The sequence below is a fragment of the Lepus europaeus genome, chromosome 3 (assembly GCF_033115175.1).
Source record: "Lepus europaeus isolate LE1 chromosome 3, mLepTim1.pri, whole genome shotgun sequence".
Lineage (NCBI taxonomy): Eukaryota > Metazoa > Chordata > Mammalia > Lagomorpha > Leporidae > Lepus > Lepus europaeus.
This window is the reverse complement of record NC_084829.1, coordinates 1,349,866-1,363,996: the sequence shown is the minus strand read 5'-3', so window position 1 is coordinate 1,363,996 and position 14,131 is coordinate 1,349,866. Positions and strand designations below refer to the sequence as shown.

The 14,131-nt window shown below is 50.2% G+C and overlaps 1 protein-coding gene across 4 annotated transcripts in view; it reads left to right on the top strand.

Annotated features, from left to right (window-relative positions):
- EXOC2 (exocyst complex component 2) overlaps positions 1 to 14,131 on the top strand; it is a 211,867-nt gene that overhangs the window by 110,193 nt on the left and 87,543 nt on the right. For all 4 annotated transcript variants that reach the window (XM_062183810.1, XM_062183824.1, XM_062183817.1 and 1 more), the window contains exons 14-19: positions 2,131 to 2,196; positions 2,688 to 2,845; positions 3,130 to 3,251; positions 5,084 to 5,145; positions 13,074 to 13,154; positions 13,592 to 13,651. In XM_062183810.1, coding sequence (XP_062039794.1) covers positions 2,131 to 2,196; positions 2,688 to 2,845; positions 3,130 to 3,251; positions 5,084 to 5,145; positions 13,074 to 13,154; positions 13,592 to 13,651 — 549 coding nt within the window. The remainder of the gene's footprint in view (positions 1 to 2,130; positions 2,197 to 2,687; positions 2,846 to 3,129; positions 3,252 to 5,083; positions 5,146 to 13,073; positions 13,155 to 13,591; positions 13,652 to 14,131) is intronic.

Here is a 14,131-nt window from a genome sequence, read left to right as displayed (position 1 = left end):
ACAGGAATGATTTGGAAGCCAGTGGGAATAAGTCAGAGAGAGGAGAGAGAAGGGAACAAGGCGCCCAAGACTAGGAGCTGGCACACCGCAGCAGTCACAGAAAAGGTTTCTCCCCGTGGTGAGCAGGGCAGCCCTTGGCTCAGCCACGCCTGGGTCATGGATCACCTGGGGTGTTCACTGCCCCCAACCACACCGGGCAGAAACAGCAGGGCGGCCAGCGGCCCTGGGGATGCATTTGGTCTTGCCGCTCCCCTGCCGGCTGGGACGCTCCTGCACCTCGCAGTCCTGCCGTCCGTAGGTCTAATCGCACCGTCCACCTGCCCAAAACACTTCTGCTGCTTCTCATTTGTCTTAAAAATACAGGAAAACGAAGAATTTTGAGTGCCACTGACCCATGAACTCAGAAGGTAGCTTTTTGAGAGATTATTGAGGTGAATTTGGGGTTCAGCTTTTTATGTATGCTTTTAGTTCCTTCAAAGCAAAGTGCATTTCTATGAAGAAAAAAATGGCAAGAGCTGCAGTGTTTAATAGAAAATTCAAAAATAAGTCGAAAGTGGAGTTTGCGGAGTGTGTATCTGTTCGCCACTTGTTTTCACATGTTTGGTGTGTGTGTTAGAAACGCTCAGGCAGGCGCCGTGGCTCAATAGGCTAATCCTCCGCCTTGCGGCGCCGGTACCCCGGGTTCTAGTCCCAGTCGGGGCACCGGATTCTGTCCCGGTTGCCCCTCTTCCAGTCCAGCTCTCTGCTGTGGCCCGGGAGTGCAGTGGAGGATGGCCCAAGTGCTTGGGCCCTGCACCTCATGGGAGACCAGGAGAAGCACCTGGCTGCTGCCTTTGGATCAGCGCAATGCGCCGGCTGCAGCATGCTGGCCGCGGCGGCCATTGGAGGGTGAACCAACGGCAAAGGAAGACCTTTCTCTCTGTCTCTCTCTCTCACTGTCCACTCTGCCTGTCAAAAAAAAAAAAAAAAAGAAACGCTCAACAATCCCAGCCATTCTTTACTCATTCACATAGGTAACCTTCATGGTAGAAACCACTCCTGCATTATGCCAAGGAATTGACAGAATTTTCTATGGCATTGCATAATTTTGTTACTGCTTTTTTATTTTGAGCGTTTTCTAAACTTGCTCTTCTAGGGGCATGTTCTATAATACATAGTTGTTAGAAAATTTATTATTGAAAGTTAACTGAGGTTCAGTTCACTATTCTTTTAATCGTTTAACATGATCTTCCCCACATGACTTTAAGGAGAAAGGAATAGCAGAGAGAAATATGAGTTACATCAATAAGCAGATAGAAAATGAATTTAGAAAGCTGTTTTGTATTCTGTCTTCAATTACACTGTAAAATTCCTGCAAGAAGAGCAGTGGTTTATACTTTTTTAAAAACACAGTGACAAAGGGTGGTGCTGTGGCACTGCCTGGGACACCAGTGTCCCACATGGGTGCCAATTTGAGTCCCGGCTGCTCCACCTCCGATCCAGCTCCCTGCTGGTGTACTTGGGGAAGCAGCGGAAGATGGCTCAAGTGCTTGGGCCCCTGCACTTGGGAGACCCAGAAGTGCTGGGCTCTGGGTTCAGCCTGGCCGGGGAGTAAACCAGCAGATGGAAGATTCTCTCTCTCTCTCTCTCTGTAACCCTGCCTTTCAAATAAACTAAAAAGTGAATTTTTTAAAAAAAATGAATGCCAGCTTAATGTTTGCATTCATAAGTGTTTACCAGGGGATTGGAGTAGATGCCCTGGGAGGACTGCGTAAGCTCTGACTTGCTCCTCCTCTCGGCATCTGTGCCAGCTACTGTGGAGCGACGTGGAGGCCACCAGGGGTGTGGTGGCTATTGTTCAGCCATATGGTGAAAACTCACTTACAAAACAGTTTTTAACTTCCGATAATTTAACAGAATTATAACTAAAGATTTAAAAACCTACATGACTTCTTGCTGCGGTAAGACCTTCCAATTAATCATCAAGTCAGAAACGGACTATCCCTTAAGCATTCCTTTCAATCAAGTTATGGTCATAATTCACGCTCTCTTCATACACACCTGCCATTACACCTGCATGTATACCTCCTTATTTTTATGAGTGCTTCTGAAAGACAGCTGATGTGTCTTGTTTTGTCTTTTGTGTTTAAGACTGCTGAGAAACCGGGCCAGATTGAACGATCAAAGAACGTAAGGCAAAGGCAAAGCGACTTTAAGGTAAGGAAAGGTGTTACTGGAGTAGTGCAGGTTCTGCTGCTGTGGCAGAATGCCCACGGCTGGTGCTTTATAAAGACGGAGGCTCATGTAGGTCAAGCTGTGGAGGCTGTGAGTCCACGAGGACCTCAGCTGGGTCGTCGTGTGGCAGGTGGTGTCAGGTGGTGTCAGGGCCAGAGCTTATGTGAGGATGGCGGTCCGCTGGAGGGCCGGTCCCTCTCTGTGTATCAGCCCCCTCGTGAGAACCAGCCGGGGGCACCGCTGGGGGTTTTCCCCTGCCTCTGGACATCGCCACGCTGGGGAACAGGCTCCCAACCCCGAACCCTTGGGGCGCAGGTCGCATCCAGGCCGTGGCAAGAGTGCAGGGTCTTTCTCATCCAAAGCCAGGAGGGGGCTTCGTGGTGAAGGCCTTTGTGACCACGCATGCTCGGTGTCTGGCGCATTCGTGGGCTGGATGACGTGGTAATGCAGTCTCCCTGTTCATCGCTGTCTAGAAGATGATCCAGGAGGTGATGCACTCGCTGGGGAAGCTGATCCGCGGGGCGCTGCTCCCGCTCAGCATCCGAGAGGGGGAGGCCAGGCAGTACGGAGGCTGGGACGTGAAGTCGGAGCTCTCGGGCCAGTGGCTTGCTCACGTCACCCAGACCGTGCGGTGAGTGCGGACGCGTGCTCGGGGACACGGGTAAACAATGCTGCTTTAGTTTCTTCTCTGTCCAGCTGCGCTCTTCACCACTGTGATGAGCGCCCTAGCGCGTGTGCTGTGATTCTGCTGCTCAGCTCGGCGTTACTGACTGTGGTGCTAAGCCTCTGCTGTGGTCTTCCCTGCCCTGTCTTCAACCTCCTGCTGGGGCTCGCGAGCTCCGTGACACAGGGTTGATTCCAGGACTGCGGAACCACGGCAGGCATCGCGCGCTTTGTTGTTTTCTGCCCCCGCAGGCTGACTTACGAGTCCTTGACTGCCCTGGAAATCCCCAACGACATGCTGCAGATCATCCAGGACCTCATCCTGGACCTCCGCGTCCGTTGTGTGACGATCACGCTGCAGCACACGGCACAAGGTGGGTTGAGGGACTGATGGCTCCCCGGGCCGCCTCCTCCCGGCTTCCAGCTCCTGCACTTCAGGAAACCCTCCGGGCAGTGTGCGTGTCGTCATGCATCTTCTAGCCGCTCAGAATTGACCTTCCCTCCTTTTGGAGCCTTTGACGGCGGTTTAGTTGAGATGCAATGTGAACACGGAGATGCATAGCCTTAAAATATTTAAGGATATAAGAGTGGCCTTGGGACAGATCATACATGGAAATGTAGGATGTAAATGTGTATATGTACACATGTATGGAGAGTAGAATGTCAATTTTGAAAATATGTGTATTAAAAATTTAATTTTGGAATATCAACATAAAGGCAGAGGAAGGACTGTTAGCAGTAGTTTTCCAGATAGTACAAATTAGAGATGTTTCTTGTTTGCTTTAAACTTTTAAAAATTTCCAAGATTTTTTCTTCATACAATCATAAAAAAGGAATAAATGTTATTTTTACAAGGAAGTAGCCTTTTGGCTATTAAAACAATAAAGGGCATTCTTTCTTAAAAGATTTACTTATTTATTTGAAATATTTACAAAGGCAGAGAGAGAGAGAAGTCTTCCATCCACTGGTTTATCCCCCAAGTGGCCACAACAGCCAGTGCTGGGCAGATCTGAAGCCAGGAGCCAGGAGTTTCCTCCAGGTCTCCCATGCAGGTGCAGGGGCCCAAGCACTTGGGCCATCCTCTGCTGCTTTCCTAGGCCATGGCAGAGAGCTGGGTCGGAAGCAGAGAGCAGCTGGGAGTCGAACCGGTGTCCATATGGGATGTTGGCACTGCAGGCGCTGGCTTTACCCACTAGGCCACAGTGCCGGCCTCAATCAAGCATTTTTATAAATGGCACAAGCCACTGTCTGCCACCCGAGTTTATAAATAGGAAGGTCTCACCTGCACAGATTTGGTGGCTAAAACACTGGTAAATGGAAGGCGAGAAACTGAACATTACTACCAGTTAACCCATCACTCCTGTTTCTCCCAAGAACCTAGACAGACTGCAGAGCGGAAGCTGAGGCAGTGAGTTCCTGTTGCTAAAGGGGGAATCATGACGTCATTGTTAGGAGTGTTATAGGCTCCAGGTAGAATCCAAACTCTGTACCAGAAACTATAGGAAAAGTATGCTACATGGCTTCATGACTTACGGTGTACATGTGTTATCAAGATACCTGGGCTGGCGCCGTGGCTTAACAGGCTAATCCTCTGCCTTGCGGCGCCGGCACACCGGGTTCTGGTCCCGGTTGGGGCGCCGGATTCTGTCCCGGTTGCCCCTCTTCCAGGCCAGCTCTCTGCTATGGCCCGGGAGTGCAGTGGAGGATGGCCCAAGTGCTTGGGCCCTGCACCCGCATGGGAGACCAGGAGAAGCACCTGGCTCCTGGCTTCGGATCGGCGAGATGTGCCAGCTGCGGCGGCCATTGGAGGGTGAACCAACGGCAAAAAGGAAGACCTTTCTCTCTCTCTCTCTCTCTCTCTCTCTCTCTCTCACTATCCACTCTGCCTGTAAAAAAAAAAAAAAAAAAAAAGATACCTGATAACTAATACATCATTTACTGAGGTTGGAATTCTCCAAATTGGGCTTTGCAGTTAAAAAAAAAAAAAAAGAAAGTATTGTTTACATTAATGTTTTATTAAGAGAATCAAGCAAACAGTAAATGTTTAAATCCTCAAATCTACCAAAATGGTGTTCTATCCCTACTTCTTTGGAGTGTTTGCAAACCTAGGTGAAACTATTGGAACCCACAACCTTTATAGATTTTTATGTGAGGATCAGTGAGATGACAGTGATGAACAATACCTGTGTGCTTGTTTTCCACGTAGAAGTGAAGAGACTGGCCGAGAAGGAAGACTGGATCGTTGATAATGAAGGCCTGACTTCTCTCGTAAGTCGAAATTGTTCTTACTATTAGTCATGAGACAATGTTCTATTCAAAGTGCATGAAGCAATGTATGAATAAGGAGTGTACCTCTAGGTACTGCAGTGTGTACTCTGTTCTGTAGTGTGTACTCTGTACTGTAGTGTGTACTCTGTACTGTGGTGTGTACTCTCTGTACTGTAGTGTGTACTCTGTACTGTGGTGTGTACTCTATACTGTAGTGTGTACTCTGTACTGTGGTGTGTACTCTGTACTGTAGTGTGTACTCTCTGTACTGTAGTGTGTGCTCTGTACTGTAGTGTACTCTCTGTACTGTAGTGTGTACTCTGTACTGTGGTGTGTACTCTGTACTGTAGTGTACACTCTACTGTAGTGTGAACTCTGTACTGTAGTATGTACTCTCTGTACTGTAGTGTGTACTCTGTACTGTGGTATGTACTCTCTGTACCGTAGTGTGCACTCTGTACTGTGGTGTGTACTCTCTGTACTGTAGTGTGTGCTCTGTACTGTATTGTGCACTCTCTGTACTGTAGTGTGTACTCTGTACTACATTGTGTACTCTCTGTACTGTAGTGTGCACTCTGTACTGTAGTGTGCACTCTCTGTACTGTAGTGTGTACTCTGTACTGTAGTGTGTACTTTCTGTACTGCAGTGTGCACTCTGTACTGTAGTGTGTACTCTGTACTGCAGTGTGCACTCTCTGTACTGTAGTGTGTACTCTGTACTGTGGTGTGCACTCTGTACTGCAGTGTGCACTCTGTACTGTGGTGTGTACTCTGTACTGCGGTGTGTACTCTGTACTGTAGTGTGCACTCTCTGTACTGTAGTATGCACTCTGTACTGTAGTGTGCACGCTCTGTACTGTAGTGTGCACTCTGTACTGTAGTGTGTACTCTGTACTGTAGTGTGCACTCTCTGTACTGCCGTGTGCACTCTTTACTCTGCAGTGTGCGCTCTCTGTACTGTGCTACACACACACAACGTAAGCCTTGCAAAGGTCCCCTCTTGGAGTCATTGCTAGTCCGAGCTCATCACAAATCTGTGGGTTTCTTCTAGAGTGGCCTTCCCATCCTGCCATCACTTATGTTTTTGGTGGCATTGCTTCGAAAACGACAGCTGGTGCTGCCCTCTAGGTTGCTCAGTAAGCTGAGTTCTGCGAAGCAGGGCTGGAGGAACGCAGCTGCTGGACCCTAAGCCAAAGCCGTGCAGAGGACGGCACCACCACAGTGCTCTGGGACGTGCCTGGGTGAGGCAGGTGCTGTTCATTGTGGAGCCATCATTTTCTCAGCGGCCACTTCAGGCTTGCAAAACACCTGTGCAGACAGATGTGCTGGCACGGCGTCTCACACCGCCTGCGGCTCCCTTGCATACCAACCGGCGGGGCTGTGGGTGAGAGTGGATGTTTAGCTGCTGAAGCAGACCCTGGGCTCGTGAAGCAAGGGCTTCTTTGGCCTCTCATGCTGGCCCAGAGCCTGTGGTCACCCATGGCCTTGCTCCTGGCAGGAAGGGCCCAGCACCCTCCCAGAGCTACATCCGGCCACTGTCCTCACCTGCAGTTGGCCGGAGCGCACTCACAGCATCTTTCGCCCGGAGCAGACCGGCACACAGCGGCCTTCTCAGCTGTGCGCAAGGCTGCCCTCAGCAGTTTCCATCTTTACAAGAGAAAGGGAGAGGTTGAGTTCTGGGGGTGGGAGGCTGAGGTGGGGGCAGCTCCCCGTTTCTGCCTGGGGTAAGGAAACTGGACCACAGTGGCTTGCAGCTGCCCAGATTTGCACACCAGTGGAGAGCCAGGCTGTTGGGAGCACCGACCGCACCTGCTGTTTCTCCTTCAGTCTCTGTACTTCCCGTCGGCCATTTCCCCTTGGCAGCTGGGAGAGCTGGGGTTCATCCTCCTCCTTCCAAGTTCAAGGTCCTATCTTCAGTTCTATTTTTTAAAAAGATTTATTTATTTATTTGAGGGACAGAGTTACAGAGAAAGAGAGAGAAAGAAAGAGAGGAGGGGGAGAAAGAGAGAGAGAGAGAGATCTTCCATCCACTCCCCAGATGGCCACAATGGCCAGAGTTGAGTCAACCCAAAGCCAGGAGCCAGGAGCTTCAATCCAGGTCTCCCACAAGGGTACAGGGTCCCAAGCACTGGGTGTTCTTCCACTGCTTTCTCAGGCCATTAGCAGGGAGATGAATTGGAAGAGGAGCAGATAGGACTTGAACCAGTGTCCCTATGGGATGCCAGCACTGCAGGCAGTGGCTTAGCTTACCATGCCACAGCACTGACCTTGGTTGACGTAAATTTGTACCATTGTGCCTTCTACTCTGGTTTAGAAAAGCAACCCTCTAAGTTTTTGCACATAAAATCATACTTGAAATGAGTTAGGTAAGTTTATTATTTGCAATAATTAGATTGCAATTCTATTTTAAAGGACGCAACTGTTATTTTTATATATAAATATTTATATATATTATTTATATATATTATATGTATATATATAAACGGTTAATTCACCGGATTTGTGCTCCTTGTCACGATTATTTGTATTTAAGTGCAGACTGTGCTGTAACTCTCCCCCACTAAATCTTTAGAAGAAGGTGTGGGCTAGACGTGCAGCATCCTGCAGAGCTGCGTGAGCTGCGCACAGACACGAGGACGTGAGCCATCTCTGTTGCCTGTATTGAGAACTTGTCCAAGGAGTAACGTTAAATTAAGTAAATTAGAGCTAACGCAATTTCTCTTTAGTGTTTTTTTTCCCTCTTAATGCGGCTACTGGAAAATCTAAAATCCCTTCTGCAGCTGTGTTTGTGGCTCACATCTGATTTTCTTGGGCAGCACGAAGGTAGAGGAAGTATGGATTCAGCTTAGAATCCGAACGTGGTTCAGTCCTCCTCAGAGTGGGGAACAGGCCACACGAGCCGCCTACCTCCAGCGTGGTAATATATAAAGGAGGGGCCGTGCGCAGATGGTGTTGCAGGTTAGGGTTAAATAACGAGGCAGTGGGCTAAGGCACCTGGAAGAGCTCCGGGCAGACATCACGGGCTTGTATTTGTTAACGTGAAACTCGTAATGACGGGGCCACTATGCCAGAAGCCTCGAGCTTACGTCATCATCCCTCACTAGGTTTTCAAAGCGCTCTCTGACAAGGGGGTCTTCACAAAGTTCATTGAAAGTAGGTATTGTGGAAGAAACTGTACCTGGGTTTCCAGATGGTTTGCATGAAAATGATTCTGCTTTTCCACAAACTTGAAGTACCCTCGTGAACTCCATCTTGGGGGTCACAGCAAGCTTGAAGGGCAGGCCGGGGAGGGATCGTCGTAGCACCATCCACGAGTAACTTCTCCGGATGCGGTAGTGTGGCCCGCCGAGGCATCCAGCCACCCCGATTCCGGGTCCTGTACAAAGGGGAAATGTGGATCCGTCCAGGTCCTGAGCTGTATTTAAAAAGCTGATATAGATTCAGGAACTGCTAGCCACAAAACAGGTGTCGGCTTCCAGGTGCTTCTTCAGGTTGGTGCCTCCTGGGTACCTGGTCATCCCTGCCAGCTGCCACGTCCCAGGATCACTTGCCTAATTGTAGAGTATCAGTCCTTCTGACAGTGCTCCAAAAGGGTTTCTACAGAATCCCGTCTGGGGTTTGCTTTTAAAGTTTATGCTAGTGCAGGTGTAAGCACATGATAACTAATTGTGTGTTGGATTTCTCTCTCTGTCTCTCTCTCACACACACACACGCACACACGTCTCACTGAAGCATGTGCAGGGAACAAAGAACTAAGCTGCTCTGCACCTTGTGAGCGAAAGTCCCCCAGGAAGTAGCATCTCTGCAGTCAGCCAGGCCATCTTGTGAGACATCCGTGGAGACACACGCCAGTGCGATGGACTGATAAGCTGAGGAAGTGTTCTAGCCAGCCAGCACCAAGCACCCTCAGTAGAGCAGGTGAATCAGCGCTCAGAGCACAAGCTTAGGTTCCAGCTTTGAGTATTTGACCCCAGTGTGTGCAGAATTCTGAGGCTTTGAGCGATGGCTGAGCCTACCACACACAACTGACTTATGTCTTCTTAACGTCTGCCTAGCATCAGCTTGGATTTGTTTGAGAGAAAAATCCTATTCTCTTTCCCCATGACTGGGATAGGAAGATGTTCCTTCTCAGGTTCAAGAAATGGGCGCCAGGCTTCGCCTCACTGTGGCTGAAGGATTGTCTTCAGTCAGAACCCAACTTCAGCGCCCTACAACAGCCCGTTTGAAAGTACCGTTTTCCTCTGCTTTTTCTCAGTTTGGATAATTCTGAGAATTTTCTGCCTTTCAGAATGGGATGACTGGTGATAACTTCTTACAGTCAGCTAAACCGGGTGATTCACTGCTGAGACACAGAAATAGTAATATTTTCTATCCTCTTAGAAAAAGCAATGTTCAGACTATCATTTACTAGCAGTTTAATGAAACCCGTCAGTGAACTGTCTAATATTCTCTATGCATGCGCTGTATCAATGAGTGTATAAAAACAAATGAGAGGGGCCGGCGCCGTGGCTCACTTGGTTAATCCTTCACCTGCGGCGCCGGCATCCCATATGGGTTCCGGTTTCTAGTCCCGGTTGCTCCTCTTCCAGGCCAGCTGTCTGCTGTGGCCCGGGAAGGCAGTGGAGGATGACCCAAGTGCTTGGGCCCTGCACCCGCATGGGAGACCAGGAAGAAGCACCTGGCTCCTGGCTTCGGATCGGTGCAGCACCGGCCTTAGCGGCCATTTGAGGGGTGAACCAACGGAAGGAAGGCCTTTCTCTTTGTCTCTGTCTATAACTCTACCTGTCAAAAAAAAAAAAAAAAAAAGAGAAAGTCCTGTTCAAATTTTAACATAAAAAGTGCAAATAACTACACATGAACAACAATATTTAGCTGCCAGTGGTTGCACTTTGGTTTAATTCTCAATATTGTGTTTGTATTATTGCTTTAATGTCTTAAATTCCCCCAGATAGGTCGAATTGAAAGCATCGCTCCTCTAACAAACATTTTAACTGTGCGTCTGATATTCCATCCTGGATAGCCTTTCTTTTTCGTCTGGTACTTCTGCTTTTCACTGTTCTTTGGGGAGCCCTCTGGTGGTTTCGAGTACAGAAGCTACAGGACATTACAGCCCGGGCACTGTCAGTGCCCATTGTGTCCGGCTTCCTTTTTGTCTGAAAACAAGCTTCTCTTTTTCCATATGCATCTAGCTGTCACTTTGTTTCTTCTGTTTAGCGTTTTCTCCAGTCCCCTTTTAAAACTGGTTTGTGCACTGACGAGTGGTTCTCAGCCCAGGTGTCTGGCACAGAGCTGGTGGGTTGGACGTTGGCTCTTCTCTGGCCACGTCCACAGCCCCAGTGCCCCTCACACACCGTGCTCGTGCCCAGAGGTGTGGCGTGCTGCAGTTTCTTGCCCACCTTGGGGACGCTGTGTGTGCTGTCCTCAGCCACAGACTGCCCACTGTCCTTCCCTGTGCTGTGTTGTGGCCCTGTTCCTCTTCGGGAGTCAGTGCCAGGCCCTGCTGTCTTTTTGAAAGCACATACACTTCCAGCACCATTTTCTCAGTGTGCTGCTTGCTTTCTTCATGATGCTTATTCTAGCTTGCAATTGCCATGATTTCTACACCTTTTTTTTTTAAGCCATTTAAGGAAAACGACTCTGTGGAGGAGATGAAGTTGGGAGGGTAATGTTTTGTCAGATTTCCATGCCTTTTGCCCATGCCCCGTATCTCTGTCCTCATACCTCTGTCTCTCTATGATAACTGATAGGTCACCTGCTTGGCTAGTTGTCCTCAAGGCTGCTGTGTAACAATTTGGCCCTGGGCTACTTTGGTCTGTGCTGGTGTAAGCAACCTGGGACAGGGATGGAGGTGGGGAGCGTGTGTGTGGCTTGGCGCAATTGCCTGTGAGTGGACGTGGACACGTACGCGGCTGCCTGTGGGTGCACGTGGACACGTACGTGGCTGCCTGTGGATGGACATGGACACGTACGCAGCTGCCTGTGGGTGCACGTGGACATGTATTTGGCTGCCTGTGGATGGACGTGGACATGAACGCGGCTGCCTGTGGGTGGACGTGGACATGTATGTGGCTGCCTGTGGGTGGACGTGGACACGTACGTGGCTGCCTGTGGATGGACATGGACACGTACGTGGCTGCCTGTGGATGGACGTGGACATGAACGCGGCTGCCTGTGGGTGGACGTGGACACGTACGTGGCTGCCTGTGGGTGGACGTGGACACGTACGTGGCTGCCTATGGATGGACATGGACACGTACGTGGCTGCCTGTGGATGGACGTGGACATGAACGCGGCTGCCTGTGGGTGGACGTGGACACGTATGTGGCTGCCTGTGGGTGGACGTGGACACGTACGTGGCTGCCTATGGATGGACATGGACACGTACGTGGCTGCCTGTGGATGGACGTGGACATGAACGCGGCTGCCTGTGGGTGGACGTGGACACGTACGTGGCTGCCTGTGGATGGACGTGGACATGAACGCGGCTGCCTGTGGGTGCACATGGACATGAACGCGGCTGCCTGTGGGTGCACGTGGACACGAACGCGGCTGCCTGTGGGTGCACGTGGACAGGAACGCGGCTGCCTGTGGGTGCACGTGGACAGGAACGCAGCTGCCTGTGCGTGCACGTGGACACGAACGCGGCTGCCTGTGGGTGCACGTGGACAGGAACGCGGCTGCCTGTGGGTGGACGTGGACCACGTGCTCATGGACACGAACACGGCTGGACACAAAACAGCCTCCTGTGGGTGGATGTGGACACATATATGGCTGTTGGTGGGTGTTGCTGCGTGTGGCTGTGTGTGTACGTAGGTGTCTCTCTCTCTGTGGACACAAAAGCGGTATCTCCTGTGGCCCCACCACACTGGGGGCGAGTTCCCTGGGTGTTTCTCACCGCCACTGTGAGCCAAGGAGATGTTCACAAGGGACTCCGAGTTCCCTGAGCTGTCGGAATCCGGATCTGCTCGTCCTGCCCTAAGCCCCGGGCATACAGGCGGCCGTAGGGGTGCCTCCTACCTGGAGGACACGTGCAGGGGGAACTCTAGTTTGCTCACTCTCGTCCCCATCACCTGGAGCAAATCTTCCAGCACACTCAGGAGCCAGGATGTGTGGATCCGTTCAAGCTTATCTTTTTTTTTAAAGGTTAATTTATTTATTTTTATTTATTTGACAGGTAGAGTTATAGCCAGAGAGACAGAGAAAGGTCTTCCTTCCGTTGTTTCACTCCCCAAATGGCCACTACGGCCGGTGTCGCGCCAATCCAAAGCCAGGAGCCAGGTGTTTCTCCTGGTCTCCCATGGGGTGCAGGGCCCAAGCACTTGGGCCATCCTCCACTGCCTTCCCGGGCCACAGCAGAGAGCTGGCCTGGAAGAGGGGCATCCAGGACTAGAACCTGGCGCCCACATGGGATGCCGGCGCCACAGGCGGAAGATTAACCAAGTGAGCCACAACGCCGGCTCCTCAAGCTTATCTTGAAATGCTGTTGGTTATGTATTCTTCCAAGTTTCAATTTCTGAGCTAATGAACACAGAAAACGAGTGCACTTATTTGAAGGTGGTGTACCTCCTCTGGGTCATTACCATTGAGCAGTTTAGTGGGACAGTACTGGAGATGTGGGAGTGTATTTGCTCCTTACCATCTCATTTGTCTCCCAGAAGAGTAGAATTTCCAGGGAAATTTTTAGTGACACCCGACTTCTGTTCCAGTCAAATTAGCTGCAGCATCTCAAGTCACCCATTTGAAAATATCAGGTGCAAAACGTAGACCAATCTAAAACCTGTGACCAGGAGACTGCTTGTCAGAGTATCTGTGTGTCTGTCCTTCCCTAAGTCTGGAAGTGCTGGTGTTTGGCTGCATCCAGCTCTGGTGACTATGTCTTGGTAACCGGTACTTGTCTGAATCTGAGATGGGCTTTCTTTCCCCTTCAGCCGTGTCAGTTCGAGCAGTGCATCGCGCACTCCCTGCAGTCCCTGAACGACGTCCTGGAGTGCAGGCCTGGAGAAGCCAGCGTGAGTTCTGTCCAGTCCAGCCCTGTGTCCCGGGGAGTCACGACTGTACATTTCTGAGTTGTAACCCAGGGGGGCTTTTTCCTCTTACTGCTTCTTTGCTTCATGTGGTTCGGAAGTATGCTGATTGCTGGTTCCAAGACAGACTGATGCAAATTCAAACGTGAGTGCAGGTGCCGTAGGGGGAGACCTGGTGGTGATAACAGGCTGTGTACCAAACGCCTAGCTGACCCGGCTGTTGTCAGTCTGCCCAGAGCACCACTGTCTTCTCACGCTGGAGTCGGCGCGGGCAGGAAGAGCTCCTGGAGGCCAGCTCTTCCGATTAAGGCTGCTCCCACTGAAGCAGTTTTCTGGATTTCAGCTCTCGACATCTAACTCTGGAAAGAAGTTCCGTCTACTTAGAAAGGCCAAGCATTTAATCCAGGTTGTCTTCCTCGTAGGTCTTTCAGCAGCCGAAAACTCAGGAGGAGGTCTGCCAGCTGAGCATCAACATCATGCAGGTAGGGTGTGAAAGCAGGAACGCTGGAGCCGGGAGCAGTGCGCCTGGCTGGTCAGCCCCTCCTGTTTGTAGTGCCTCTGGCTGTGCCCACTGTCCCTTCTCAGTAATTCAGGGTGAGTCATGTAACAGGGTATGAGGTTCTTCAAAAATTTCTGGAAAAATGGAGTGAAAAGATAAGTTTATTTTGGTGCAAAAATTCTGAAATGTATGCACAGTTTCTTATACTACACATTTTCCTTGAATGTTTTGAAGACCCTTCGTAAAGCGTGTCGTGGGATTGATTCCACTTGGGTTAGTAATACTGGATATTTCATTGGTGCTGTGCTGCGCTTTTTTGGGTTCTTGTGGCATTTATATCTACTCCATTACAGCACAGAGTAAACTATATGAGCGGTGCTTACATTATAGCTGGAGGGTAAAGTTTTTTGTTTGGGACCATTGCTTTCTGGGCACTTAGCAAAGTTGAGCCTGTTAGTGAGGA